At 51.5% G+C, this 26,691-nt stretch overlaps 3 protein-coding genes across 19 annotated transcripts in view; 1 reads left to right on the forward strand and 2 right to left on the reverse strand.

Moving 5' to 3' along the window:
- The window catches only part of PC (pyruvate carboxylase), a 113,140-nt gene extending 105,597 nt beyond the window's left edge, over window positions 1-7,543 (forward strand). For all 10 annotated transcript variants that reach the window (XM_064364695.1, XM_064364694.1, XM_064364696.1 and 7 more), the window contains 11 exons: window positions 2,719-2,863; window positions 3,252-3,341; window positions 3,424-3,645; window positions 4,128-4,284; window positions 4,783-5,023; window positions 5,129-5,378; window positions 5,583-5,827; window positions 5,931-6,110; window positions 6,188-6,436; window positions 6,676-6,816; window positions 6,898-7,543. In XM_064364695.1, the coding sequence (XP_064220765.1) occupies window positions 2,719-2,863; window positions 3,252-3,341; window positions 3,424-3,645; window positions 4,128-4,284; window positions 4,783-5,023; window positions 5,129-5,378; window positions 5,583-5,827; window positions 5,931-6,110; window positions 6,188-6,436; window positions 6,676-6,816; window positions 6,898-7,146 (2,169 nt within the window). In that variant the 3' untranslated portion in view covers window positions 7,147-7,543. The remainder of the gene's footprint in view (window positions 1-2,718; window positions 2,864-3,251; window positions 3,342-3,423; window positions 3,646-4,127; window positions 4,285-4,782; window positions 5,024-5,128; window positions 5,379-5,582; window positions 5,828-5,930; window positions 6,111-6,187; window positions 6,437-6,675; window positions 6,817-6,897) is intronic.
- On the reverse strand, window positions 70-12,893 carry RCE1 (Ras converting CAAX endopeptidase 1). Of its 8 annotated transcripts, none has more exons than XM_012436950.2 (8): window positions 12,694-12,878; window positions 12,467-12,569; window positions 12,289-12,372; window positions 11,947-12,025; window positions 11,274-11,441; window positions 11,062-11,143; window positions 10,749-10,811; window positions 8,928-10,459 (listed from the first exon to the last, which is right to left on the reverse strand). In XM_012436950.2, the coding sequence occupies exons 1-8, from the start codon at window positions 12,876-12,878 to the stop codon at window positions 10,111-10,113; spliced, it is 1,113 nt and encodes a 370-aa protein (XP_012292373.1). In that variant the 3' UTR covers window positions 8,928-10,110. The 8 variants fall into 8 exon arrangements, with proteins under 8 accessions (XP_012292376.1, XP_012292373.1, XP_012292372.1 ...); XM_012436949.2 differs by having other exon boundaries at window positions 8,929-10,459; window positions 10,749-10,866; window positions 11,072-11,143; XM_012436951.3 differs by having other exon boundaries at window positions 8,930-10,459; window positions 11,072-11,143; window positions 12,694-12,893.
- Window positions 12,894-13,021: 128 nt separating this feature from the next.
- The window catches only part of TOP6BL (TOP6B like initiator of meiotic double strand breaks), a 110,024-nt gene continuing 96,354 nt past the window's right edge, over window positions 13,022-26,691 (reverse strand). The window contains exons 14-16 of the mRNA XM_064364699.1: window positions 18,038-18,116; window positions 13,261-13,481; window positions 13,022-13,173 (exon numbers count right to left, since the gene is read on the reverse strand). Of these exons, the coding sequence (XP_064220769.1) occupies window positions 13,108-13,173; window positions 13,261-13,481; window positions 18,038-18,116 (366 nt within the window). The 3' untranslated portion in view covers window positions 13,022-13,107. The remainder of the gene's footprint in view (window positions 13,174-13,260; window positions 13,482-18,037; window positions 18,117-26,691) is intronic.

Here is a 26,691-nt window from a genome sequence, read left to right on the forward strand (position 1 = left end):
GGGCACGCAGTGGGAAACTGTATATCCTTGCCGCGCGGCCCCTCCCTCCCGCTCTGTCCCCGCCGGCTATTTCCCTGGGAGAGCGGCCGCGAACCAGCTCAGCTCAGAGGAAGGGATCTCGACGTGTGGTGGGCGAGGTTCCCTGCTTCCTGGTTCAGAAAGCTGAGGCTTGGGTGGCTCGGCGAGCCTGGTCCCCTTCCGCCTGTGCCCGCCACCGCCAGTGGTCTGCCCAGTTGGGAAACAGAGGAAGTCACCACCTCCCCGGGTCTCCTTGTCCTCAGGCTACCTAAACCTCAGCCAGCCTCCTCCTCCTCCCTCCAGCCCTGATCCCGACAGGCCAGGTGGCAGGAAACTTGGGGAAACCCAAGATTGGAATTCTGATCCTGCCGGCACAGCAGTATAGTTTCTGGGCAAGTTACCTGACCACTGAAAACAAGTTCCTCCTGTAGGCCAGGAGGGATAGATGGCACTTACATAACCATTTCCTAGGGGCAAGAGGGGAGGACAGCTGTGGCTTGAGAGGGGCTTACCGGCAGCCAGAAGCCATTCTCACTATCACTACTCATGGGGCTTCAGGTGGCCTTTGTAAAATGAGGAGGATTCAGTCCTGGTCTAGGTCAACTTGTGCACTGGCACCAGCTATGTCTTTGTTCCTCTTCTTCCCATCAAAAATGCTCTCCACCAGGTGCAGTGTAATCCCAGCACTTTGGGAGGCCAAGGTGGGTGGATCACTAGAAGTCAGGAGTTCAAGACCAGCCTAGCCAACATGGCAAAACTCTGTCTCTACTAAAAATACAAAAATTAGCTGAGTGTGGTGGTGCATATCTGTAGGGATGAGGCACGAGAATCGCTTGAACCCGGGCAGCAGAGGTTGCAGTGAGCTGAGATTGTGCCACTGCACTCCAGCCTGGGCAACACACTGTCTCAAAAAAAATTTTTCATTCACTCTACGCATAGACGCTTATCCGCATCCATGTGCCACCCAGTGCTGGGAGCTGGGTTCATCAGGAACCAGATGGGCCTGGTTCCTGCCCCCATGGAACTTACAGTACGGAGGGGAGGATAGGTGGCTCAACCATCACAGAGCGGGGATATCTACAAAGGGAGACACAGTGTGGGAAAGGGAGGGCTCCGAGGGTCCTCACCCTGTGCGCTCAGGGTTCCTTGGATGGTTTCGCCAGCTGCTTCCCTTCTCCGGTGCCATGCCTTGGCCCAGCTGAAATGTCAGCACATCTTTAGGAGAGGTGGGGGCGAGACTCAGGGGCAGACAGGCACAGCACTGCTGGCCGGCCCCACTCTGGTGAGCACCTGGAAGGCTGGTGGGGGAAGCACCTTGCCTATCCAGGCCTCCAGGTGATAGGGGCCCATGAGTAGAGGCCAAGCTCAGAGAGGTCCGGGCGGCCTTGAGTCCCTATCGAAGGTGCCAGCAGAGATCATGAATAAATGACAACGCATGGAGATGTTTTCACTAAAGTGGAAACTTGCCCACAGGGCTGTTGCTACACGACCACAGGCCGTGCTTTCACATGGAGGACCAAGCTCCCAGCCACGTGGCCTCCCGGTCTTGGAGCGCCTCTCGCAGTGCTGGCTCCCATGTCCCCACGTGGCCCCTTAAGTCATTCTTGCCCTGGCCCAGCCTCATATTGTCACCCAGGCATTTAATGACTGGAACCGAGGGCCCCTGTACACAAAGCCCACTGACACATGCCTCAGGCAGCACCCTGCCCCCAAGAGTTCCCATGCAGACAAACAAAATGACGAAGCCGAGGGGTGCGCTTGCCTACAGCTGGTTCCTCTGGGGCCTGCTAGAAAGGTCAGCTATGCTGAGGGTTTGAGGACAGGACGAAGGCCTTTGAGTTCAGATGTTCAGGAAGAATGTCCCAGGCAGGTGCAAACGTGTGGAGCACAGGCAAGTTTGATGTGGCTGGAGGCGGCAGTGATGAGGAAGGCGGTGAAGGGTGTGGCCTGGAGATGGAGAAGAGGTCACGAGGTCCAGAAATGGCCCTGGTCGAATCCTCTGGCTTGACCAGGGTCATGGGAGGAGTGGGTGGTGAGGATGATGGATGCAGCTTTTGGTAACTGGGGGGACAGTGGGGCACCCACTGGGCACAGGAGGACTGGATGCGCAGGCAGGAAGCTGGTCGTGGACTTGCTGAACTTTCGTGAGGAGTGAACCAGGAGAGGCTTGGGAGGCAGCTGCATCTCTGGGTCTTGGCCCTGGAGGCAAACCCAAGTGCTGGGATCACTGTCACTGGCGATGCAGCCCTGGGCTGGGGCCACCTGGGGAGCGTGTGGTGTGTGAGGAGCCAGGGAGGAAGAGGACAGGAATGCAAGATGGCTTAGAAGTCCAGGGAGAGAGCAGCAAGGTGGGAGTGTGCCCACTGGACTCAGCTGGGAGGAGTGACTTGGTAAGAGTGCCAGAGCGTGGTCTGTTGCAGGCAGGGCCCTCTTTAGAGAAGCGTGGGCAGGGGGGCAAGGGTGGCTGCTGTGGGCCATGCCGCTGGAGAAAAGGCTGAGCCCTATTCTAGGCTTCAGGGAGGCAGGAGGGTTTGCCTTCAGCACATGCTTTGGGGTAAACAAGGATGGAAGGAGCAGACCCAGCCCCTGACAGCTTAGGGGGCTCTGCCGGAGTTGGGGGTGGCACCTCTAGCCTCTTCTCTTCTCCCTTCCCTGTCTATGCTGCATGGTGATGCTCTCCCACCCACCTCTGTCCTGCAGACCAACATCCCCTTCCTGCAGAACGTGCTCAACAACCAGCAGTTCCTGGCCGGCACCGTGGACACCCAGTTCATTGATGAGAACCCAGAGCTGTTCCAGCTGCGGCCCGCGCAGAACCGGGCCCAGAAGCTATTGCACTACCTCGGTCTGGCCTGAGACTGCACTCCCTTCCCCTCCTTTCCCCTCCCCAATCACTTGCTCCTACCTCCTTGCCACTCCCCATAACCAAAGAACTTGCCAGTGCCCCCTGCCCCTCACCCGTGCCCTCGTTCTGGACCTGCCTCCTCTTGTCCCTCACCCTCCCATTCACCACCCTCCTTGCTCCTGATCTGAGAGGCCCCCCCCCTTTTCCATCAAGAGGTCCCCACTGCCTGGATCCAGGAGGCCCTCGCTTTGGAGAGGACAAGGGCCAGCTAGAAGCCCAGGGATCCTGGATGAATGTGTCCCTGTCCCCAAACCCACCCACTGTCACTGCTGCCTTCGACTCAGCCTCTACCCAGCCCGCCCTTACCCACTGCCTGCTCTCTCCCCAGGCCATGTCATGGTCAACGGCCCAACCACCCCAATTCCTGTCAAGGCCAGCCCCAGCCCCATGGACCCCATTGTCCCTGCAGTGCCCATAGGTAGGTGAGATCCATTCTGTCACTCATGGGGAAGACAGGATGCTACCTGCAGGATGGGCACCAATGTCCCTGTCTGCCCTAGGCCCGCCCCCAGCTGGTTTCAGAGACATCCTGCTGCGAGAGGGGCCTGAGGGTTTTGCTCGAGCTGTGCGGAACCACCCGGGGCTGCTGCTGATGGACACAACCTTCAGAGATGCCCACCAGTCACTGCTGGCCACTCGTGTGCGCACCCATGATCTCAAAAAGATCGCCCCCTATGTTGCCCACAACTTCAGCAAGCTCTTCAGCATGGAGAACTGGGGAGGTAGGCTGGCATGTTGGGCAGTGCCTGGCAGGAATTGGGTGCCCACTGTCTTACCAGTCCCGAAGGATTAGGCCACTGGGGAGAAGCTAACACGAGGAACAAAGAGGAAGAACTGAAGAAGGCAGAGCGTCCTCTCCAGCCAGGCCTGGTGCTGGCATGAGGTTGCTGAGCTGAGGCCAGGTGCATCCTGGGAGGCTCAGGGTCAGGAGGAGACACCTCCCTCTTAGTTAATTATAACACAGAGAGACAGAGGAGATGGGATTATAAAGGGGGCATAGAAGGGACACAAATGAGCGTGATCTGCCCCTGAGAGATCAGCCAAGGGAAGCATCTGTGGGGGTTGGAGCAGGGAACACAGGCACCGTGAGGACGAGCAGGACCTGGTATTGGGGCCAGAGGCTTGGGCTGCAGAGCTAGCTGCAAGGCCTGGCGGGGTCCCCCAGACACACAGAGCTGACCTGGGCCTCTCGGTTCCTGTGCAGGAGCCACGTTTGATGTCGCCATGCGCTTCCTGTATGAGTGCCCCTGGCGGCGGTTGCAGGAGCTTCGGGAGCTCATCCCCAACATCCCTTTCCAGATGCTGCTGCGGGGGGCCAATGCTGTGGGCTACACCAATTACCCTGACAACGTAGTCTTCAAGTGAGCCTGGGGTGGGGTGGGCAGGGCAGACACTACCTGGTGTGGTCCAGAGGGTACTGAGCCACGTTGTAATGGCCACTGTTCCCCACGGTGGGCCTGACACCAAATCTCTCTGTGGCCACATGCAGCAGGGGCTACTGTTTGGAAGTATTGGGAAGCATGGAACTGGACAGGCTTCTAAATTACCCCTCACTCCTGTGGCAGTGCAAGGCCTGAGGCATGGCCCAGGTCACTCGGTGCAAGGCTGGGACCGGAATCCAGGCCTTGGGACTCCTTGCTCAGTGCCCTCTCCCACAGCCTGCCACTGCGCCAGCTAATCCTCCAAGGCCTGGTCCACACTTGTTTGCCCACTTCCCGCCTGTGGATGCCACACCCCCGGCCAGGCCAGACCCTCAGATCTCATTTCCCAGGGGCAGTAGAGTGGGTGAGGCAGGAGCCAGGGAAGACTGTACAGAGGGCGGTGGGGTGGGGCTCAGCCCTGGGCTCTCTCACCCTCAGGTTCTGTGAGGTAGCCAAAGAGAATGGCATGGATGTCTTCCGCGTGTTTGACTCCCTCAACTACTTGCCCAACATGCTGCTGGGCATGGAGGCGGCAGGAAGTGCCGGTGGCGTGGTGGAGGCTGCCATCTCATACACGGGTGACGTGGCCGACCCCAGCCGCACCAAGTACTCACTGCAGTACTATATGGGCTTGGCCGAAGAGCTGGTGCGGGCTGGCACCCACATCCTGTGCATCAAGGTACCTGGGCCACTTGCCCATCTCTCCCTCTCTGCCTCGGCCGTGTCCCCCCATCACAGGCACACATCCTGCCCCTCTACCATCTCTCTCTCCCACTTACCCTAGGACATGGCTGGGCTGCTGAAGCCGGCGGCCTGCACCATGCTGGTCAGCTCCCTCCGGGACCGCTTCCCTGACCTCCCACTGCACATCCACACCCATGACACGTCAGGGGCAGGCGTGGCAGCCATGCTGGCTTGTGCCCAGGCTGGAGCTGATGTGGTGGATGTGGCAGCAGATTCCATGTCTGGGATGACTTCACAGCCCAGCATGGGGGCCCTGGTGGCCTGTACCAGAGGGACTCCCCTAGACACAGGTAGGAAGAATGGCAGCCCATGGTCACGCCCCTCTCAAATCCGCAGCTACCACCAGTCCCAGTGTTGGGCCTGCCTAGAATCCAGATGTGCTGCTCTGGCCTTGCTGCCACCTGTCACCTGAGTCAAAGATGGGACTTGAGCTAGCTCTGGTTCCTGGAGTCAGCACATTTCTAAGGCCTTCTCTGTCTCTGGCCTCCCTGCAGAGGTGCCCCTGGAGCGCGTGTTTGACTACAGTGAGTACTGGGAGGGAGCTCGGGGACTGTACGCGGCCTTTGACTGCACGGCCACCATGAAGTCTGGCAACTCAGACGTGTATGAGAATGAGATCCCAGGGGGCCAGTACACCAACCTACACTTCCAAGCCCACAGCATGGGGCTCGGCTCCAAGTTCAAGGAGGTCAAGAAGGCCTACGTGGAGGCCAACCAGATGCTGGGTGACCTCATCAAGGTAATCCCGGCCCAGGTCTCCTGCCTGCCCCAGCCATGCGTGTACCTGTCGCTGAGCCTCCCCAAGGTGCCTGGCACCCTAACCTCCAGGGCCTTCTCCTCAGGTGACACCCTCCTCCAAGATCGTGGGAGACCTGGCCCAGTTTATGGTGCAGAATGGATTGAGCCGAGCAGAGGCCGAAGCTCAAGCGGAAGAGTTGTCCTTCCCTCGCTCCGTGGTGGAGTTCCTGCAGGGCTACATCGGTGTCCCCCATGGGGGGTTCCCTGAACCCTTTCGCTCCAAGGTAGGGAAGTCCCAGCATGACATGAGGGTGTGGGCTGGATGCAGGAATCGGGCCTGATCCTCCGCTTTGCTCCCCAGGTACTAAAGGACCTGCCGAGGGTGGAGGGGCGGCCCGGAGCCTCCCTCCCTCCCCTGGATCTGCAGGCGCTGGAGAAGGAGCTGGTGGAGCGGCATGGGGAGGAGGTGACCCCAGAAGATGTGCTCTCGGCAGCTATGTACCCCGATGTCTTCACCCACTTTAAGGATTTCACTGCCACTTTTGGCCCCCTGGATAGCCTCAATACCCGCCTCTTCCTGCAGGGACCCAAGATCGCAGAGGAGTTTGAGGTCAGTGGCTCTGGTGCTTGTCCACACTCCACCCTGGCCCCCTACCCCAGAGTTCCAGAGTTTAGCTTGGCTGTCACCCAGCCTTGCAACTGTGGGAGGAGAAAGGACCCTTGAGACTGGGAGCCAGGCCTTTAAGAACAGGGAGCCAAGGCCCAGTGTGGGGACTTCCTGGGGCCAGGGCCAGGGGACTGCTCTCCCAGTTTGCCCTCCAGCCCTGAGTCTGCAAACCCTCCCTGCAGGTGGAGCTGGAGCGGGGCAAGACACTGCACATCAAAGCCCTGGCCGTGAGTGACCTGAACCGGGCCGGCCAGAGGCAGGTCTTTTTTGAGCTCAATGGACAACTGCGGTCCATCCTGGTCAAGGACACCCAGGCCATAAAGGTATTGTCTCCCTCAGGGCCAGCTGGGTGGTGGGGCTTAGCTGGGCCCAGGATCTCATGTCCCTTCTGCCTGTGTCTGCAGGAGATGCACTTCCACCCCAAGGCCCTAAAGGATGTGAAGGGCCAGATTGGGGCACCCATGCCTGGGAAGGTGATAGACATCAAAGTGGCAGCAGGGGCCAAGGTGGCCAAGGGCCAGCCCCTGTGTGTGCTCAGTGCCATGAAGATGGAGACTGTGGTGACCTCGCCCATGGAGGGCACTGTCCGAAAGGTCCATGTGACCAAGGACATGACACTGGAAGGTGACGACCTCATCCTGGAGATCGAGTGATCTTGCCCCAGGCTAGCACCCTGGCTGTCCCCAAGCCTTCAACAGAAGCTGTGCTGCCACGGCAGGCCCAGGCCAGCCAGTGCCTGAGGCCAGAAAGGCTGGGCCATGGAGGTCCTGTCCATAGCTGGACAGGAGACACCGCCTGCAGTGGCTCATTCCTCTCAGCCATCTGTCCTTTCCCCTGGCCGACAGCTGCTCACATGTTCATCATCTCTTGCCAAATAAGGGTCCCCTTCTCACTGGAGCCTTCTCACTGGAGACTGCACATGGTGGGTCAGGTGGTCCTAGGACCCAGGGGAGGTTTAGGGGGTCCTATCATCTCCTGGGGGAAGGGGAGCTAATAAGATGTCCCAGGTCCTGGGAAGTTTGCTCAATAAAACTGGCTTTCCCTGCCCTCCATGCTGGATCCAATGCAGCACCCCCATGCTTAGTACAGCCCCAGCCTGTACCACTCAGCAGTGGGGGCTGCCTCTCAAGCTCCCTGTGGGTAGGCAGGTCAGTTGTGTCTTCCTTCTCAGAGGGTATTGAGGATGACATTGTGGCCCTGTTTTAAGTCACTATTGGGTGCCTACTGTGTATACTCCCCAAACAGGACTAGTACTCAGCTTGCTTGAGAGGTGGGGCCTGTTTCTAAGTACTTACTTAACACCTGTTAACTCAGGGAATTAACCTTCATCTTCTTATGGAAACAGAAATCAAGTCACAGGAAGATTACATAATTTGTCCAGGACTCCACAACTAGTAAGAGAGAGGGATGAAACCCAGGCCCTTGGCAGACTAGCCTCCCAGCCCCGCTGTTTTATTTTCTAAAACCCAAGGCCAGCCTCCCACGTCAGTCAGCAGGTAAATACAAGCAGGTACCACCTTCTGGGCAGTGGGTGAGACCTTTGGGAATGGTGATCCAGCAGAGTCTCATGTGCGCTCTGGATGTGAGGATGTTGGCGGGAGGTGAGGAGTCGTCCAGGGTCTCAGGTTCTAACCCTGTCGTTCCCCATGACCAGCCCTCCAGTTCCCTTTCCTGCAGCAGGGACAGTAACCCTGCCTGCACCACTGCCCTCCTGCCTGCAGGTAGGAGAATGGTGGGGGAGGGAGGTGGGCAGAGGAGGCTGGGCAGGTCCTGAGGAGGGGGTGGGGAGGCTAATGCAGGAAACACCAGCCTTTGGAAAGGAAGAGGTGGGCAGAGCCCAGAGCCCCTGACCCTAGCAGGTAGTACATCCCCAGCACCTAGCAGCCCTCTGCCCAGTGCTCCTGGTGCCAGTCCTAACCTCTGGGGTGGGCCAGTCACAGTGGGCTTGGGCCTCTTCCTTTCTGGACCGTGAGGTCCCAGATGTACCCCAGGAGGCAGGTGTGTGACTACGATGCTGCCCTTTCCATCTGGGTGAATGGTCGGTGAGTCACAGCCAGCCTGCAGGCATCATAAGGGAGTGACTGCACATCCCTTTTCCTTCCCTCAGCCTCAGGAAAGGGGACTTGGGACAACCTCCTTAAATTAAGCCTGCACTGGGACTTACTTAAAGGGCTAATACCCCCTCCCCCCAACCCCCCCCCCCGCCCCCGAGACAGAGTCTCCTGTTGCCCAGGCTGTAGTGAGTGCAATGGAGTGACCTCAGCTCACTGCAACCTCTGCCTCATGGGTTCAAGCAGTTCTCCTGCCTCAGCCTCCCAAGTAGCTGGGATGACAGGCACCTGCCACCATGCCTGGCTAAGTGGTTTTTTTTTTTTAATAATTTTTTTTTTTTTTTTTTTTAGAGATGGGGTTTCACCACGATGGCCAGGCTGGTCTTGAACTCCTGACCTCAGGTGATCCACCTCGGCCTCCCAAAGTGCTAGGATTACAGGCATAAGCCACCGCGCCCGGCAGTTTTTGTATTTTTAGTAGAGATGGGTTTCACCATGGTGGTCAGGCTGGTTGGTCTCGAACTCCTGACCTCAAGTGATCCAGGGCTAATACTCTTTCAAGAATCTAGTTTTAAAGGTACAGAAAGGGAAATGAGAACCCTTCCAAAAACAATGGAGAGCAGGCAGAATACTAGCAGAATTCTAGCAGGTTCTGAAAAGGACCCTGGAGTCACCGTATTACTTGGCAAAATCCCTGCCATCCTCAGGGCGGCAGCCTTTGTTCTGGGTTCCTCTGGGGCAGAGGTCCAAGGTGGAAAGAACCAGAAAAGCCTCTACTGGTGATTCAGAGGTAGGTTCCTCTCCCATTCTGAACCTGTTTCCTCTTGTGAAAAACAAGGCTGGCAGACTGTGGAGGTCCTGGCAGAGGCTTCCGGCCAATCATCCTCACCCCAGAGGAGACAGGCCAGAGGCTCCAACGCTCAAGCCAGGGCCAGGGTTCCCACTCCCTGAGTCTGGTAGCCAAGGCACAGGCCCCAGAATGAGCTGGGCTCACACCTGGTACTTGCAGTCTCAGACCCACCCACACTAGGACTTTGGGGCACGGTTCAGGAAGGAGGAAGCCACAGGGCCCCAGCAGCCAGAGCTCCCAGCCTATCCCCAACTCCAGGGAACCACCTGCCAGGATCCACTACCCCAAGGTCAGCATTCAAGGTAGCTAGGATAGGTGGTGGGCACACTCCCAAGAGCTGCCTGGAGTCCTCACACGAGATCCCAAACAGACCAATTCCAAAGGTCCAAGGCCATGTTATCCAAGTTAAATCTCTTTAATATCCCAATACAAAGTCCTGATGCAAAAAGATGAGAAAACCCAGGAAGTTGGGGGTGGGAGTGGGGGTGGGGAGAGATTTTATAAATAAAAAACCCCCGAGCAGCTTTTCAGAGGCAGAGGAGCTAAGAGAAGCAGCAGTCCAAAGTGAGGAAGGGAGTGTGTGGCTCCTGGGACCTGCCCCTTGTCCCCTCACTCACAGCTGCTCGTAAACACCCCTTTCAAGAGGGGTTGCACCCTTTGGATATCTGCTCCTTTCTCTTGGTCCCTGGGATTCAACTAGCTCTGGCTTCAATCCCCTACAAAAATTCCTGAGATCTCGGGGACCCCAGCCAGTCCCTCCCCTGCAGTACCCTTTGGTGGGGAGGGCTGGGGAGCCAGTGAGAGTTCATAGTGTATCTCGGAGCGTAGGTCAGGAGCACAGGGGAGCCTCTGAGTCCCCTGCCCGCTCCAAAAGCACACAAAGGGGAAGGCTGCCGTAGAGCTTGGGGTCCGTGAGGGGCTGGAGCAGAAGCAGGAAGAGTCCCACACCCAGGGCATAGCCTGCCAGCAGGGGCCGCCTCTGCGGGTGCTCCAAGGCCGCACAAACAGCGGGGAAACCCATGTAATTGCAGAAGGAGTGGCAGAGAACCGGCCCAATCAGGTGTCCTGGGGAGAGGAGATAGCAGCTCAGGGAGCAGCCCTACCACCACCTCTGGCCCTTCCAGGGCTAGTGACCCTCATCCCCTGAAACGAGATCAAGATCCCACCACCCTAGCCATCCACCCACACACCATGGCCTCTGTTCCACCTCTCAGACCTCACCAAGCTGAGGGCCCTGGTTCAGCCTGTCTCAAGGATTGCAGTAGAAAAACTTGTTCCTAGAACAAACACTATTCCCCATTCTCCCACCCGCTCCTGTGGGCCCCCAGGGACCCATGAGAGACTGAGGACCAACCTGTACGGATGAAGAGGAAAGCAGTGTAGGCACCGAAGACAGCTGTGTAGGAGAACTGGAACGCTGGAGACGGGGAGGCCGCGAGTGACCACACCTGCACGTCCTTCCTGCTCCAGCACTACACACCCATCAGCCGAAGACCGACCATCCCCTCCCCCGGGGCAGTGGCTGCCTGCCCCACCACCTACAGCTGTCCTGCACCCCAACTCCCACGGTCAGTGGCCCCTCCAATACTATAGCCCTCTGTTCCCAATTCCTCCTCCAGAGTGGCCATTAGGGACATCATCACACACCCTAACCCAGGCCAGCTCACCAGGACTCACCAGCAGACAAGAAGATGTTCCCCACACTGCTCTGGCGGAAACGCAGCTGCTCAATAATGTGGTGAAAATGGGCTGGGAAAAAGGTGACAATCACATCACAGTCATTCCTCCCAGCCTCCCACCTATGCCTGACCCTCACCTCAAGCCCCGTTCTCAAGCTCTCATCCTGATAATACACCAGGACCAAGCTAGTCAGACTCACCAACTCCAAAAAAGAGCGGACAGGTGAACACAGCAGGGCCCAGGCCCATGCACGGCGCTAACATGGGCAGCATACAGGCCCGGAACACCAGCTCCTCTGTCAGGGGGGCGATCACTTGGTTCCGCAGCCAACGCATGTCTGTGAGGCAGCGGGCCCAGGAGCGGGGGGCTGCAGAGGGAAGTCAGGACAAGAGCTGTGAGTGACTGGCTATGGGACAATGAGACCCCAGAGACCCCAAGGGCTCCTCTCCCACAACTTTACCCTGGCCAAACTCAGGTTAGGCATCAATACTCCTGAGGACGGGGGTGTGGACACAACATAAACCCAATGTCTTGAGATGCCCTGAAGAGAAAGTATTAGCTGAGGCAGGGCATCCTGGAAGCAAACTTTGGAGATGCCAAAATTTAACCAAGACCAGCTCTGGTTGGGGAGGCAGGGGACAATGCTCTCCGGTCCACACCAAATACTGCTGGGGGTCCCCAGGGGACTTTTTGGACACTGGGAATCCATCCTTATAGGCCACCTAGCTCTATGTTTCCATTTTGCTGATGAGAAAACATACCCAGAGAGATGACATTCCACACATCCAGATCATACCACGAGCCCACTGACTCCCTCCCCTATTGTTCTGGACTGCCTGTGCCTACTTTTCCCTTCAACCTTTAAGACTCACCCAGGACGACCTTCAGCCCATCTGCCAGGTCGCAAGGGCAATCCATAGAGAGCTGCATCAGGGGGCCCAGGAAAAGAATCTGAGGGCAGAACAATGGGAGACATCCAAGAAAACACTTTCACCACAACCCACCGCTTTTGCCCAGAACTTTGCCGTTGCCCCTGTGAGGCTCCAAGAGTGAAATCCTCGCAACCAGGATTTCCAGCCCATGCATACCGGAGGACCCTGGGGCCATCTCAAAACTCCTGTCTCCCATCAGCCAAAATCCGAACACAATCAAGAGGCCACCGCGCATCAGGCTGATAAAGACCAGAGGAGGAAAGATACGGCAGGAGTACTCACCATGGTCAGCAGCAGGGGCAGCAACGCTGCTGGGAAAATGCCCTCCAGCCTGAAGCCCATCAGGGTGAGCAGGGATGTGCCTGGCTGAGCCACAGGAAAGGGGGCATCAATCTTGCTTTCTCCCCGAAAGATCCCCGAGCTCTCTCCCGCGTTGCCCTTTACCCCGCCTCCTTCGCACCTGGATGCCTGTGAGTTCCCTCCAGAGCAGCACGCACAAGGGTGAGAGACTGGACACCACCAGGACGCTGGTGAAGCGCCGCTTGATGACGGCGGGATGGTCCCTACGGAGGGGACAGTAAGTTCAGCGGGCGCCCATCAGCGCGGCCCCGCCCCCCGCTCGCCCAAGCTCCGCCCACAGCCCCGCCTTGCGGGGGCGCGGGTTCCGGCCGCGCGCAGCCCCCGCACCTGGGGAGTTCGCTCTTCCAGACGTAGAGGCTGCCCACGTAGGAGCAGGCGAGGCTAAGGCAGGAAAACACAGACACCCAGCAGCACAGCCCGGGGCCCGGACCGCCCAGTGCCGTCGACTCGGGGGGCCGCTGCGGCCGCGACACCGACAGCAGGCGCAGCCCGTCCCCGCCCAGCGCCGCCATCGCGCCCCGACCCGCGGCGCGCACCAGTGACGCAGCCGCGTGGAGGCGTGGGTGACGTCAGGCCGCGGCGCGGCTCCAGGCCCCGCCCCGCCCCCAGGCCCCGCCCCGGCCCGACGCGGAAGCAGAAGCGGAAGCAGACGGAATGAGCGCGGCGTAGTTTTATTAAACCATGGGACAGCGGCTGCCCGCAGCCTCCCGGCCGGCGGACACTTGCAGCGGAAGACCTGGCTCAAGGCCCAGGGCTGGGACTCAACCATTCTGACAAGTTGGAGACCTCCTGCAGCCACAGCGCGTCCTGCGAGAACAAAGGGGTTCCAGGGTGAGAACCCCTCGGCAGCGGCCCGTGGCCCGCACCCTTCCCTCGCGGCCCTCGCCTGGTTACCTCCAGGCGGCTCCCAAGGCTCGCCCTGCCCGGTGCCAGGGCCCTGCTGTGAGTCTCACAGGCCTCCCTTCCGCTAGGAGTGAGGGAGGCCGCGGTGGGGTCCGGGCCGCCCAGGGCAGCCTGTGACGGGCTTGGGGCCCTGGCAGAGTGCAGAGTTCGCATCTCCTCCACGCTGGGGCTGCCCCTCTTGAGCCTCTTGTTTTCTGCTTGCCCGCTGGTATCTAGTAGAAAACAACAAGCCCCCCTCATCTTACTTTCATGGTCCTGTGCTAGAAAGACCCTTGGGCAGGGGGAAACGGAGAGAAAGGGCGCTGAGGGGTTCTTCCCACCGCATCCCTGTCAGCAAGTCCCATCCACACCAAAACCCTGCAGCTGCGGGGGCTTCAGGAGCAGCCCGAGGCTGCAGAGAGGTTTCAGGGCCTCCCTGTTCTCCCCCTCACCTGGGCAGGAGATTGTCCCTAGCCCTCATTTGGGTCAGGCCGCTCAGTAGCTTTCTGCACACAGATTCTTCCTGGAGTCTGCACTGACAGGTTCCCCTCCCTGCCAGCCTGTCTCCCCTCACCTCTCTAGCCTCAGTTCTGTCTCCTTTTGTTGTTCATGTTGAATTGGGCAGTGCCCATAGGCAGCTTTCCTACTCTTAACTAATTCATTTATCAAATTAAAGCGAGTTTAGATGGATAGATTTTTCCCAAGCAGGTCCTGGGGATGCAGATCAACGAGCTTTTCCCTGAGCTCACAGATGCTAGGAGGGATGCAGACGTGTGTACAAAGCCCAAGGTGAGAACAGAGAGGGAAGCTGACCACCTCTGGATGTTTGGAAAGGTTTCCCTGAGGAGATACCTGAACTGGGCATTTTTGGTTTTTTGAGACAGGTCTTGCTCTGTTGGCCAGGCTGGAGTGCAGTGGCACAGTCCCAGCTTACTGCAGCCTCGACCTCCTGGGCTCAAAGGATCCTACTGCCTCAGCTGCAGCTTCCGGAGTACCGGGAACCACAGACGCGTGCCACCACACCGGCCAGTTTTCTTTACTTTTTGTAGAGACAGGGTCTCACTGTGTTGCCCAGGCTGGTCTCAAGCTATCCTCTCGCTCCTGCTCCCCAAAGTGATGGGACTACAGGCGTAAGCCATCACTCCACCCCAGAGCTAGGTTTTGAAGGATGAAGAGTGATATGCCAAACAAGACAACGGAGAGAAAAAAATAATAATAATAATAATAATAATAATAATAATAATAATAAAAAAAAAAAGACAACGGAGAGAAAAGGAATTTTATGCTGAAAGTTATGCAAGTAAACTATGCAAAGGCATAAAACCTCCTACATAAATTTTTGTCTTTTAAAGATGGGATCTCAAAAGAAAAAGAAAAACAAGAAGATGGTGTCTTGCTTGTCACCCAGGTTGGAGTGCAGTGGTGCGCTCATAGCTCACTGCAGCTTTGAACTGGCCTCAGCCTCTCGAGTAGCTGGGGCTAAAGAGGTGGCTAGAAACACATTTTCATCTGTAGGAGATAGGAAGCCAGTAAAGACTTTAAGCACTGGTAAAATATATTGGTAATTTTGTACTAAAGAAAGATCGTTCTTTCAAAGGTGTGGCTTAGATCAAACTAGAGACCGGAAGACCTTAGGAGCCCAATGACAAGTGAAGACAGTGGGGATGGAGGTATCACCAGGAATCAAAAAAGTATTCATCAGGCCTAAGTGACAGGCATTGGTGATCACTTGGATGTAGGGCATGAGAATGAGAGGTCTCTTGGCCGGGCACAGTGGCTTAGCCTGTAATCCCAGCACTTTGGGAAGCCAAGGTAGGTGGATCACCTGAGGTCAGGAGTTTGAGACCAGCCTGCCCAACATGGTGAAACCCCATCTCTACTAAAAATACAAAAATTTGGCCGGGCACCGTGGCTCATGCCTGTAATCCCAGCACTTTGAGAGGTTGAGGCAGGCAGATCGCAAGGTCAAGAGATCGAGACCATCCTGGCCAACAGAGTGAAATCTTGTCTCTACTAAAAATACAAAAAATTAGCAGGGCGTGGTGGTGGGTGCCTGTAGTCCCAGCTACTCTAGAGGCTGAGGCAGGAGAATTGCTTGAAACTGGAAAATGGAAGTTGCAGTGAGCGGGGATTGCACCACTGCACCCCAGCCTGGCAATAGAGCGAGACTCTGCCTAAAAAAAAAATTTGCTGGGCATAGTGGTGGGCACCTGTAATCTCAGCTACACAGGAGGCTGAGGCAAGAGAGTCACTTGAACTTGGGAGGCGCAGGTTGCAGTGAGCTGAGATTGCGCCACTGCACTCCAGCCTGAGCAATAGAGCGAGACTCTGTCTCAAAAAAAATAAAAAAGAATGAGAGGCTTATTTGAATGAATCCAAGATTGCAGATGCGATAAATTGGATAGTGTGCTATTAATCGTGACAGAGACTAAAGTAGTAACTTTAGTCAGGAGAGAGGAAACTGAGGTACCAATGGGACCTCCACAAAGGGCTGCCTAGTGAGCAAATGAATCTCCCATCTGGCACTTAGTAGAGGCCTTGGCTAGTCATACCAATTTGAGAGTCTTCAGCCCAGAGGCAGTAGTCAACAGCTGGGATGGAAGATGGAAGCTGGGGAGAGAGCAGGATGAGCACTATTTAGGGATGACCAGAAGAAAGTAGGTGAAGAGAAAAGCTCAGAGAGGGAAAAACCAGGCAAGTCATAGTCTTACAGTGCCAAATTTTGCACATAGTTCAGATACAATGAAGGTAAATGTAAAATTTGGTAATTAAGAGGCCTTCCCTAAGGGGAGAGATTTCGGAGGCCACAGAGAAAGTAAGTATGCTATGAGGGAGAGAATGAGAGGAAGAAAGGCAGACAGGGTGCATGCAGCTTGTGGTTTTGAGATCTTTGGCTGAGATGTGATGGAAAGAGGTTGAGGATAGGTGGAGGAAGTTTAAGGTCATGGGAGATTTTCTTCTGATGAAGCGAGAGCTTGATCTGCTGAAGGAAGGGAACTCACGGGAGAGCTGAAGGTGCAGAAGTGATAACTGATGCGAGCAGGTCCCAAGAAAGCAGGAAGGACGATCCCACCATGAGCCTGGAGGGGATGTGTCCCTACACTGATGACATTCTGCAGTGGGAGGGTACAAGTTGGGTGAGTTTACTGCTGAAGCAGGAGGCAGAGACTGGGTAGATTTTTTTAAAGAATGGAGTACCCACTGAGGTCAAGGGCCAGAAAGACAAGGGAAAGGATTGACAAACCAAAGGCTCCTGAGTGAGTGAACCACGGATGGATGGTAGCATCAGTACACACTTCGGCGATTTTCCTCAGCAGAGCTGCCCATGGTGAGGCATAGAATGGATGCTGATGAGAGCTGCAGATCTGTAGGGCAGAGCAGCTCAAGCCATCATCAAGGGGTTCCACCAGATTATAAATGCCTAGTTTTTAAGCTCATGTGGCACAGTGGAGAAAACATGGGCTTTGGAGGCAGCAAGCTGAAACTCAGTACCTCCTGCGAAGCATTCTGCCTGACCTGAGCCTGGGTCCTCTCATTTATTAGAGAGGATCCATGCTGCCCCCCTCTCCCCGCCTCCAGAAGGGCACTGCAAGGACTAAATCAGATAAGATCTGTGGAAGAGCTCAGCATCTCCCCAGGGTCCACAGAAGGTACTGAATTAAATGTTAATTTTCTTCCTTCTACAGGAAGATACTTATTCTTTTGTCCCTTGTGACTGCATAAATACTGAATTGTATGTATCATCCTTGCATTTTTTTTTAAATCTCCAAATCTAAATTTATAAAAATAGATTCTTTACTTTGTACAAGCCTTCACAGCAGGGTTCTTTTCAGTAGCAACAGCCCCCACAACAGTTAAAACATGGTTCAGTTGACAGTGATTCAGGGACACATCTGAGGCCTAAGCATAAACGTGTATGTGTTGTAGCTGTGACCCTAGAAAGAGGGATTTACCAACCAAGCATAGGTGCTGAAGTCACAATCCCCAGCTTCCCTTGACCCAGATACTGTTTTATCTGAAGGACTCAGGATCTGTAGGAGGATGTCCCTGCTAATTCAAACTCAGGCTGGCTCTGTCATTTACTGGCTGTGTGGCCTTGGGTAAGTTTATTGATATCTATAGGCCTCAATTTCCTCATATATAAAATGAAAATAATAACAATACCTATAGCTCCTAGGATTGTTTTGAGAACTAAGAGCATTAGTACATTTTAAAAGCTCCGAATAGGACCTGGCACCTCTGCCAGTGACTGAGTGTGACAACTTCTGTACCCCTGCTGCTGCTGGCTGGGAAGGCTGTTTAAGTATTGCAGGAGACTTGTATGGAGAAAAGACTTCAGTATAATTGCCATCACAACACATGCACTGACACTTCACCATAGCACATATTAAGAGTGACATGGTGCCTACACCCGGGAGCAGCCTCCAGATCCCAAATCATAGTAGTAACCAAAATAGGGAGAGCTGCAGCATCAACCCCAGTAATCCAGAAAAGATGTGAAGGAACCAACTAGGTTCAGGCCCTGAATCTGCGGATTACCTACCCTCACCCCATCATGTGCTATCTGTAACTACACAGAATGTATTAAAAATTTCTAGTCCTATCTTCACATCTTTGGGGAGGGAATACCTGCCGCTGCCTTGAAGACCCACAGTGGCAGCAACAGCCAACTAAATTGCAGAAGAGCACCGCTGTAATAGAAGGTACAGTGGAATAGTTTGAAAGTTTGAACTTGTTTTTTACTTCCCTAGCTGCAGTCCAGGGCTCACTTGAAAAGCTTAAACCTTACCTGTTAGGAGCTCCAGGCTGCTGTTATCAGGTGCGTCCTCAGTGCTCTGAGCTGAGTCCTTTTTCTCTAGGGTTAGCTGCTTGAAAAATTAGAAGTCTTAAGTGAGTTTTGCAGAAACATGAACGAGCCCTAGTGAAACAAGAGTGTGCCTATCACTGACCTCACAAGGCTGTCTGCCCTCACCTGGAATTCCCTCTTCCTCCTGGCTCATGAATCCCCTACCCAGCCTCCAGCCTTCAGGGTTTCCCTCTGTGGATCCTTCTGCACTCTGGCTACTCACGGCACATCCTTTCTTCTCTGAACTCTGGTCTCTTGCCTACTGCCCGCTCCACTCATCAGGCTCTGTGTATTCTGCAAGTATGCTATGTGACTGTTCATCAAGTAATGTGCATATGTCCATTTTCTACACCTTAAATACCCTTGAAAGGCAAGAATCATCATGACTCTATTACTTTATAGCCAGCAGAGTCCCTTACACAAGGTAAATTTGAGAAAGTCAAACCTGGGAAGTCAGAAGATATTTTCTGTAGTCATCTGTAGCCTCGAGCCCTGCCACAATGGTTAGTCCAATAATTTGGACAGAGAGGTTCTTAATGATTTGGAAGAGAGGTTCTTACTGTGACCAGAACCCAATCCTCCCAGCTCCTTTTCAAGAATAAAAACGTATAAAAATAGATATCCTCTTCCTCAAAAATTTGTGGCTGGGTATGGCGCCTGTAATCCCAGCACTTTGGGAGGCCAAAGTGGGCAGATCACCTGAGGTCAGGAGTTCAAGGCCAGCCTGGCCAACATGGTGAAACCCCATCTCTGCTAAAAATACAAAAATTAGCCAGGTGTGGTGGTGGGCACCTGTAATCCTAGCTACTTGGGAGGCTAAGGCAGGAGAATCACTTGAACCTGGGAGGTAGAGGTTGCAGTGAGCCGAGATTGCACCATTTGCACTCCAGCCTGGGTGAAGGAGGCTGAGGCGAGCAGATCATGAGGTCAGGAGTTCGAGACCAGCCTGACCAATATGGTGAAACCCTGTCTCTAATAAAAATACAAAAATTAGCCAGGCATGGTGGTATGTGTCTGTAATCCCAGCTACTCTGGAGCTGAGGCAGGAGAAACGTTTGAACCCAGGAGGCAGAGGATGCAGTGAGACAGGATTGCGCCACTGCACTTCAGCCTAGCAACAGAACAAGACTCCATGTCAGAAGGAAAAAAAGGTAAAATATTTGAATAGACATTTCTTCAAAGATGATATGCAAATGGCCAATAAGCATGGAAAAGATACTCAGCATCAATATTCATTAAAGAAATGCAAATCAAAACCTCTAAATTACTTCACATGTACTAGAATGCCAATAATAAAAACAATGACAACTGTTCATGAGGGTACAGAGAAATTGGAACCATCACATGGTACTGGAAGGAATGTAAAATGGTGCAGACTGTGGAAATCAGCTTGACAGTTCTTTAAAAAGTTAAAACATAGTGTTATATGACTCAGCAATTCTACTCCTAGATATATACCTGAGAGTTACAAACATGTCGACAAAGTGTTCATAACAGCATATTCATAATAGCTAAAAAGTAGAAAAAGCTTGTGTTCATCAACTAATTAATGGATAAACAATGTGGTATATCCATACAATGGACTATTATTCAGCCATACAAATGGATGAAATTATGTGTTATATGGTATAACAGATGAACCTTGGGAACATGCTAAATGAAGTCACACAAAGGCCACATGTTGTGTGGTTCCATCTATATGAAGTGTCCAGAATAGGCAAATCCATAGAGATGGGAGGTATATTAGTGGTTGGCAGGGTTGAAGGAACTGGGACTCACTGCGAATAGGTACTGCTAATGGCATGATGGAGATGTTCTGGAATTTAGTGGTGATGGCTGCACAGCACAGTGAATATACTTAAAGCTAATGAGTTTTATTCTTTAAAATGGTAAATTTTATGGTATATGAATTATCTCTATAAGACATCTATCATATATTGTTTACTAAAACAAGTTTTAGTTCCCAAGTAATTACATTCCAAGGAACATAGAAGGGGCAAAGATAACCTAAAGATGTGAAGAAAGAAACAGGATATTTCCCAAACATTTTTTTTTCTTGAGAGATACTACTTTTTTTTCTTTAGCTTGGGAAATCTCACGTAATAGATAAACCTTTCTCCTATCTTGAAATTGGTCTTATCAAGGAATTACCTACATGGAAATATAAAGCTCTAGGCCTATCTGGGAGCCTTGCATGTCCTGCTTTCATCATCTGTCCCTCAGATAAGACAGCCCTGACTTCAAGATACACCTCCTTAGATTTTTTTTCTTTTTTTTTTTTGAGCTAGAGTCTTGCTCCCATTATGCAGGCTGGAATGCAGTGGTGCGATCTCGGCTCACTGCAAACTCCACCACCTGAGTTCAAGCAATTCTTCCTCAGCCTCCAGAGTAGCTGGGATTACAGGCATGCACCACCATGCCCAGCTAATTTTTGTATTTTTAGTAGAGATGGTTTTCCCCATGTTTGCCAGGCTGGTCTTGAACTCCTAATCTCAGGTGATCCACCCACCTCAGCCTCCCAAAGTGCTGGGATTACAGGCATGAGCCACCGTGCCGGGCCCCTCCTTGGATTTAACACTATAAGACATTTATTCCTAGTCTACCCCACCCCCTGCCCACCGGAAACAATGCCTTGGCTTAGAAAATTGCCTCCTTGTTACTACTGCTCATTCTGGATTTAAGTTCTAACTCCCCTGACACACCTATGACATTAAACCCTGGAGTACTATCTTCGTCACTCCTCCCTGGCCCACTGTCGCTGTTCCAACATTCAGACTTAAAATATCCACTCCTAGCCAGGTGCAGTGGTGCACACCTATAGTTCCAGCTACTCAGGAGGCTGACACAGGAGGATCACTTAAGTTTGAGGCTGTAGTGCACCGTGATCACACCTATGAATAGTCACTGCATTCCAGCCTGGGCTACATAGTGAGAACCTGTCTCTAAAAAAATAAAAACTATACCCTCTCCATTCTTATTCTGTAACACTCTAAATATATACGTATTCCCTCATTTTTTTTCAATTTCTCACTAAAACATATAGTAGATGGTTTTCTTTCCTATTATTCAAGAGGTCAGCTATTCTACCTTTCCTGTTTACAGATGGAAACAGAATGGCCTACAGGTAAAAGAATCTGACCTATCATCCTTAGTCTTGTAGTTTTAGCTGAAGCCACTGGGTGCCACTCTTGTACCACTAATAAGTTATTTATCACTAAATGGCCATTATCAGAGGAAACCCTATGATCTTGAGTAGAGAGAGAAGCATGGGTTCTACTCAATGACCTGGATCACTCATCTTCCCTGGGCTTGCAACCCAGTCCTCTATGTTAACAGTATTACCAGACTTCAGAGCCAAGAGATCTCAGTACAAATTCTAGACTTGTATTTACTGACTGTGTGACTCCGGGCAAATTATGAAAGTTCTGTAACCAGTTTCCTCATCTGTAAAATGGTTAAACTGTGACCTAATTTATAACATCTTTGCAGAGATTAAAGTGAAAATCTTGGCACAGATTAGGGATTCAGTAAGTGTTCCTTCCTTCCAAGACCTATGACTACTGGTAAGACCTTGAGTTCACTAGCCATCTGCCAAGTTAATTGGGCTATGAATGGCCCTGAGGCTATGAGCCATGACTATAGCAAAAGAACAGGGTGAAAGAGGTCAGATAATCTTTTTTTTTAGACAGAGTCTTGCTCTATAACCCTGGTTGGAGTACAGTGGTAGCACGATCTTGGCTCACTGCAGCCTCTGCCTCCTGGGTTCAAGCAATTCTCATGTCTCAGCCTCCTGAGTAGTTGGGATTACAAGCGTGTGCCAACAGGCAAGGCTAATTTTTGTACTTTTAGTAGAGATGGGATTCCACCATGTTGGCCAAGCAGGTTTCAAACTCCTGACCTCAAGTGATCCACCTGCATCAGCCTCCCAAAGTGCTGAGATTACAGGAGTGAGCCAATGCACCTGGCCCAGATTATCTTTTTCAGGTCTTACTGGGATATCACAGAGGCCCAAGTAAAAGGACTTCACAGGCTGAAACACTCCTAGATCCTGAGTGGTCCCTAAATCCAATGGCAGGTATCTTTTTTTTTTTTTTTTTTTTGAGACAGTCTCTCGCTGTATCACCCAGGCTGGAGTGCAGTAGCACCATCTCGGCTCACTGCAATCTCCACATCCCAGGTTCAAGAATTCTCTGCCTTAGCCTCCCGAGTACCTGGGATTACAGGCGCCTGCCACCAAGCCCAAGCTAATTTTTTGTATTTTTAGTAGAGATGGGGTTTCACCATCTTGGGCAGGCTGGTCTTGAACTGACCTCATGATCCACCCGCCTTGGCCTCCCAAAATGCTGGAATTACAGGCATGAGCCACCGCACCTGGCCTAATTTTTGTATTTTTAGTAGAGACAGGGTTTCACCATGTTGGCCAGGATGGTCTCAATCGCTTGAACTTGTGATCTACCTGCCTCAGCCTCCAAAAGTACTGGAATTACAGGCATGAACCACTGCATCCAGCTGGCAGGTATCTTTATAAGAAAAAGGCAGAGACCGGGTGTGGTAGCTCACACCTGTAATCCCAGCACTTTGGGAGTCCAAAGCAGGCAGATCACCTGAGGTCAGAAGTTTGAGACCAGCATGGCCAACATGGCAAAAACTCTGTCACTACTAAAAATACAAAAATTTGCCGGGGGTGGTGGTGGGCGCCTGTAATTCCAGCTACTCAGGAGGCTGAGGCAGGAGAATCACTTGAACCCTGGAGGCGGACGTTGCAGTGAGCTGAGATTGTACCACTGCATTCCAGTCTGGGTGACAGAGTGAGTCTCAGTCTCAAAAAAAAAAAAAAGGTAGAAAGAAATTTGAGAGACAGGGAGAAAGCAACATGAAGACGGAGTTACAGTTTGGAGTTATGCAGGCTACAAGAAGCCAAGGAACAGTTTCTATCAGAAGCTAGAAGAGGCAAGGCAAGAAAGGATTCTCCTCTAGAAACTTTGGAGGGGGTGTGGCCCTGCCAACACCTTGATTTTGGACTTCTGGCTTCCAGAACTGTGACAGAATAAATTTTGGTTGTTCTTAAACCTTCAAGTTTATGTTAATTTCTCACAGCATTCCCAGGAAAATGATACAAAGCATTTTAGCTTTATTTACTCAAGGTGTGGACAGCAGCTTTCCAAGTCCCTTTCCAGTGAGAGGAAAACTGGCAAGAGTGTGGTGAACCAGCTGAAAGGAACAGCAGACACATTCCTGGGAAGCGCATCCTAGGAATGAAAAGGTGTGGTGAAGGGAGCACTGACAGGGGTTTACTGCTGCTCTGTGCCTCTCTAGTCACACTGAAGAGGAGAATGGCCAAGTCCACTAGATGCTGTGATCCTTTGGTGCCTGGGCACCTAACTTCCCCACCCAATCAGGCAGGCAGAGAAGATGCAGAGGAGGTGCCAAAGGCCCTGTTACTCATTTTCTGAGAAACAGTGACCATAGTTTTTATAACTATGAGATATAAACTGACAGAGTAAACTGCATATACAGAAAATGTACAATTTTATAAGTACACATGTCCATACCTGTGAAACCATCACACAATCAACATAATGAACATATTCATCTCCCTCCAAGTGTCCTGCTGCCCTTTATAATCATTCCCTCCAACCCTCCCACCTTCTAGTAACCACTGACCTATATAGATTAGTTGGCATTTTTATAGAATTATATATAAGTACAAACAGTTTGTACTCTTAATTTCTGATTTTTTCACTCACCATGCTATTCAAAGATTCATCCATGTCACTGTGTTTCAATAGTTCTTTTATTGCCACGTAGTGTTCCTTTATATGGATCTACTACAATTTGTTTATCCATTTACCTGTTTCTCATTTTTGGCTATAACAAGGGTGCCGTGAAGATTTGTCTACAAGTCTTTGCGTGGACATATGCTTTCATTTCTCTTGGGTAAATACCTAGGAGTGAAAGTGCTAGGTCATGTGGTAGGTGTATGTTTAATTTTAAGAAACTGCCAACTGTTTTCCAAAGTGCTTGTTCCATTTTTCATTTCCACAAACAGTGTAGTACATGAGTTCACTCCTCCACATGCTTGTCAACATGTGGTATAGTCAGGCCTTAGATTCCAATGGCGTGAAATGGTTATCACATTGTGATTCTTCTTTGAATTTTTGTTATGACTGATGATGTTGGGCATCTTATGTGTTTATCTGCCATTTGTGTATCTGTAGCTTTTGTGAAGTGTGTTCAAATCTTTTGCCCATAAAAAAACTGGTTTTTCTTATTAATGAGTCTTAAGAGTTCTTTATATATTGAGGATATCATGGTAAGATTTTTAACTAAACATTCAGTTAAAAAAATTGATACAGTGCTGTCAGGTACGTAGGGGTCTTTTTTTTTTTTTTTCTTTGAGACAGAGTCTCGCTCTGTCACACAGGCTATAGTGCAATGGCATGATCTTGGCTCACTGCAACCTCCACCTCCTGGGTTCAAGCAATTCTGCCTCAGTCAGTCTCTTGAGTAGCTGGGATTACAGGCATGCACCACCACGCCTGGCTAATTTTTCTATTTTTAGTAAAGACGAGGTATCACCATATTGGCAGGCTGGTCTCGAACTCCTGACCTGCAGATCCTCCCAAAGTGCTGGGATTTCAGGGGTGAGTCACCATGCCCAAACTGATAATCCTTTTAGTATCTGATGCTTCCTTTCTCATCTCTGATAGTGGCAATTTGTGTTCATTCTTTTTATTCTGATTAGTCTGGCTAAATGTTTATCAATTCTATTAATCTTCTAAATGAGCCACCGTTTACTTTCATTGATTTTTCTCTATTGTTTTTCTGGTTTCTATTTTACTGATTTCCATTCTGATCTTTATTAGTTCATTTCTTCTGTTTTAAGTTGTGTTTAATTTGTTCTTCTTATTCTAGTTTAAGTTGGAAAGTGATGTCATTGATTTGAGCCTTTTTTCTTTTTTAACACAGGCATTTTCCCCTCTAAACACTACATCAGCTACATGCCATAAATTTTGGTAATTTTCTCATTTAATAATTATTTCTAATATCCCTTTGATTTCTGTGTTTAATCCATGGGTTATTTATACATGTGTCATTTAGTTTCCAAATATTTTGGAATTTCTAGATATCTGTTACTGATTTTAATAATTCTATTATAGTCAGAAACATACTTTTATGACTTAAGAGACTTTAAAATGTATTGAGACATATTTAATGTCTTAGAATATGGTCTCTCTTGTTAAAAGTTCCTTGTGCACTTGAAAATAATGCATATTCTTCTGTGGCTGAACAGAGTGTTTTTATAAATGCCTATTAGGTCAAAGTGATTGAAAGCACTGTTCTGACTTTCTGTCTCTACTTATCCTATCAATTATTGAGATAATTATGTTGAAATCTTGAAATATAATTTTGGATTTGTCTATTTCTCCTTATAGTTCTATTAGTTTTATGTATTTCTTTTTTTTATTTTTTATTTTTATTTTTTGAGACGGAGTTTCGCTCTTGTTACCCAGGCTGGAGTGCAATGGCGCGATCTCGGCTCACCGCAACCTCCGCCTCCTGGGTTCAGGCAATTTTCCTGTCTCAGCCTCTTGAGTAGCTGGGATTCTAGGCACGTGCCACCATGCCCAGCTAATTTTTTTTGTATTTTTAGTAGAGATGGGGTTTCACCATGTTGACCAGGATGGTCTCGATCTCTTGACCTTGTGATCCACCCGCCTCGGCCTCCCAAAGTGCTGGGATTACAGGCGTGAGCCACCACGTCCGGCCCAGTTATATGTATTTTTAAGTATGTATGTATGTATATATGTATTTTGAGGCAGGGTCCCGCTGCTACCCAGACTGGAGTGTAGTGACGTCATTTTAGCTTACTGCAACTTCTGCCTCCTGGGCTCATGCAAATCTTCCACCTCAGCCTCTCGAGTAGCTGGGACTACAGGTGTGTGCCACCATGCTTGGCTAATTCTTCTATTTTTTTGTAGAGACACGGTTTTGCCATGTTATCCAGGCTGGTTTTGAACTCCTGGGCTCAAGTAATCCACATGCCTCGGCCTCCCAAAGTGTTGGGATTACAGTTGTGAGCCATCATGCCCACCCTCCGTATCATGTTTTTTGTTTGTTTGAGACAGAGTCTCACTCTGTTCCCCAGGCTGGAGTGCAGTGGTGTGACCTTGGCTCACTGCAACCTCCACCTCCTGGGTTCAAGCAATTCTCCTGTCTCAGCCTCCTAAGTAGATGGGATTACAGGTGTGCGCCACCACATCCAGCTAAATTTTGTATTTTTAGTAGAGACCATGTTGGCCAGGCTGGTCTCAAACTCCTAACTTCAGGTGGTCCTTCTGTCTTGGCCTCCTAAAGTGCTGGGATTATAGGCATGAGCCAACACACCTGGCCTGCATCATGTATTTTTCCCCCCAAGATGGAGTCTCACTCTGTAGCCCAGGCTAGAGTGCAGTGGTGTGATCTCGGCTCACTGCAACCTGCACCTCCTGGGTTCAAGCAATTCTCCTGCCTCAGCCTCCCAAAGTGCTGGGATTACAGGCGTGAGCCACCGTGCCGGTCTTCTTGTGTTATTTGAATGGTTCCTTTTATTTATT

The sequence above is a fragment of the Aotus nancymaae genome, unplaced genomic scaffold (assembly GCF_030222135.1).
Source record: "Aotus nancymaae isolate 86718 unplaced genomic scaffold, 86718_ANA_hifiasm-v0.15.2.pri h1tg000059l, whole genome shotgun sequence".
NCBI classification, from domain to species: Eukaryota; Metazoa; Chordata; class Mammalia; order Primates; family Aotidae; genus Aotus; species Aotus nancymaae.

What these genes read in the sequence shown, in the direction of transcription:
- RCE1 (XM_012436949.2), bottom strand. Translation starts at nt 12,878, where the DNA reads ATGGCGGCGCTGGGCGGGGACGGGCTGCGCCTGCTGTCGGTGTCGCGG. An exon ending in TGGAAGAGCGAACTCCCCAG is followed by an intron (nt 12,570 to 12,693) that starts GTGCGGGGGCTG and finishes TCCCCTCCGTAG; the next exon opens with GGACCATCCCGCCGTCATCA. An exon ending in TTTCCTCTTCATCCGTACAG is followed by an intron (nt 10,460 to 10,748) that starts GTTGGTCCTCAG and finishes TCCTCTCCCCAG; the next exon opens with GACACCTGATTGGGCCGGTT.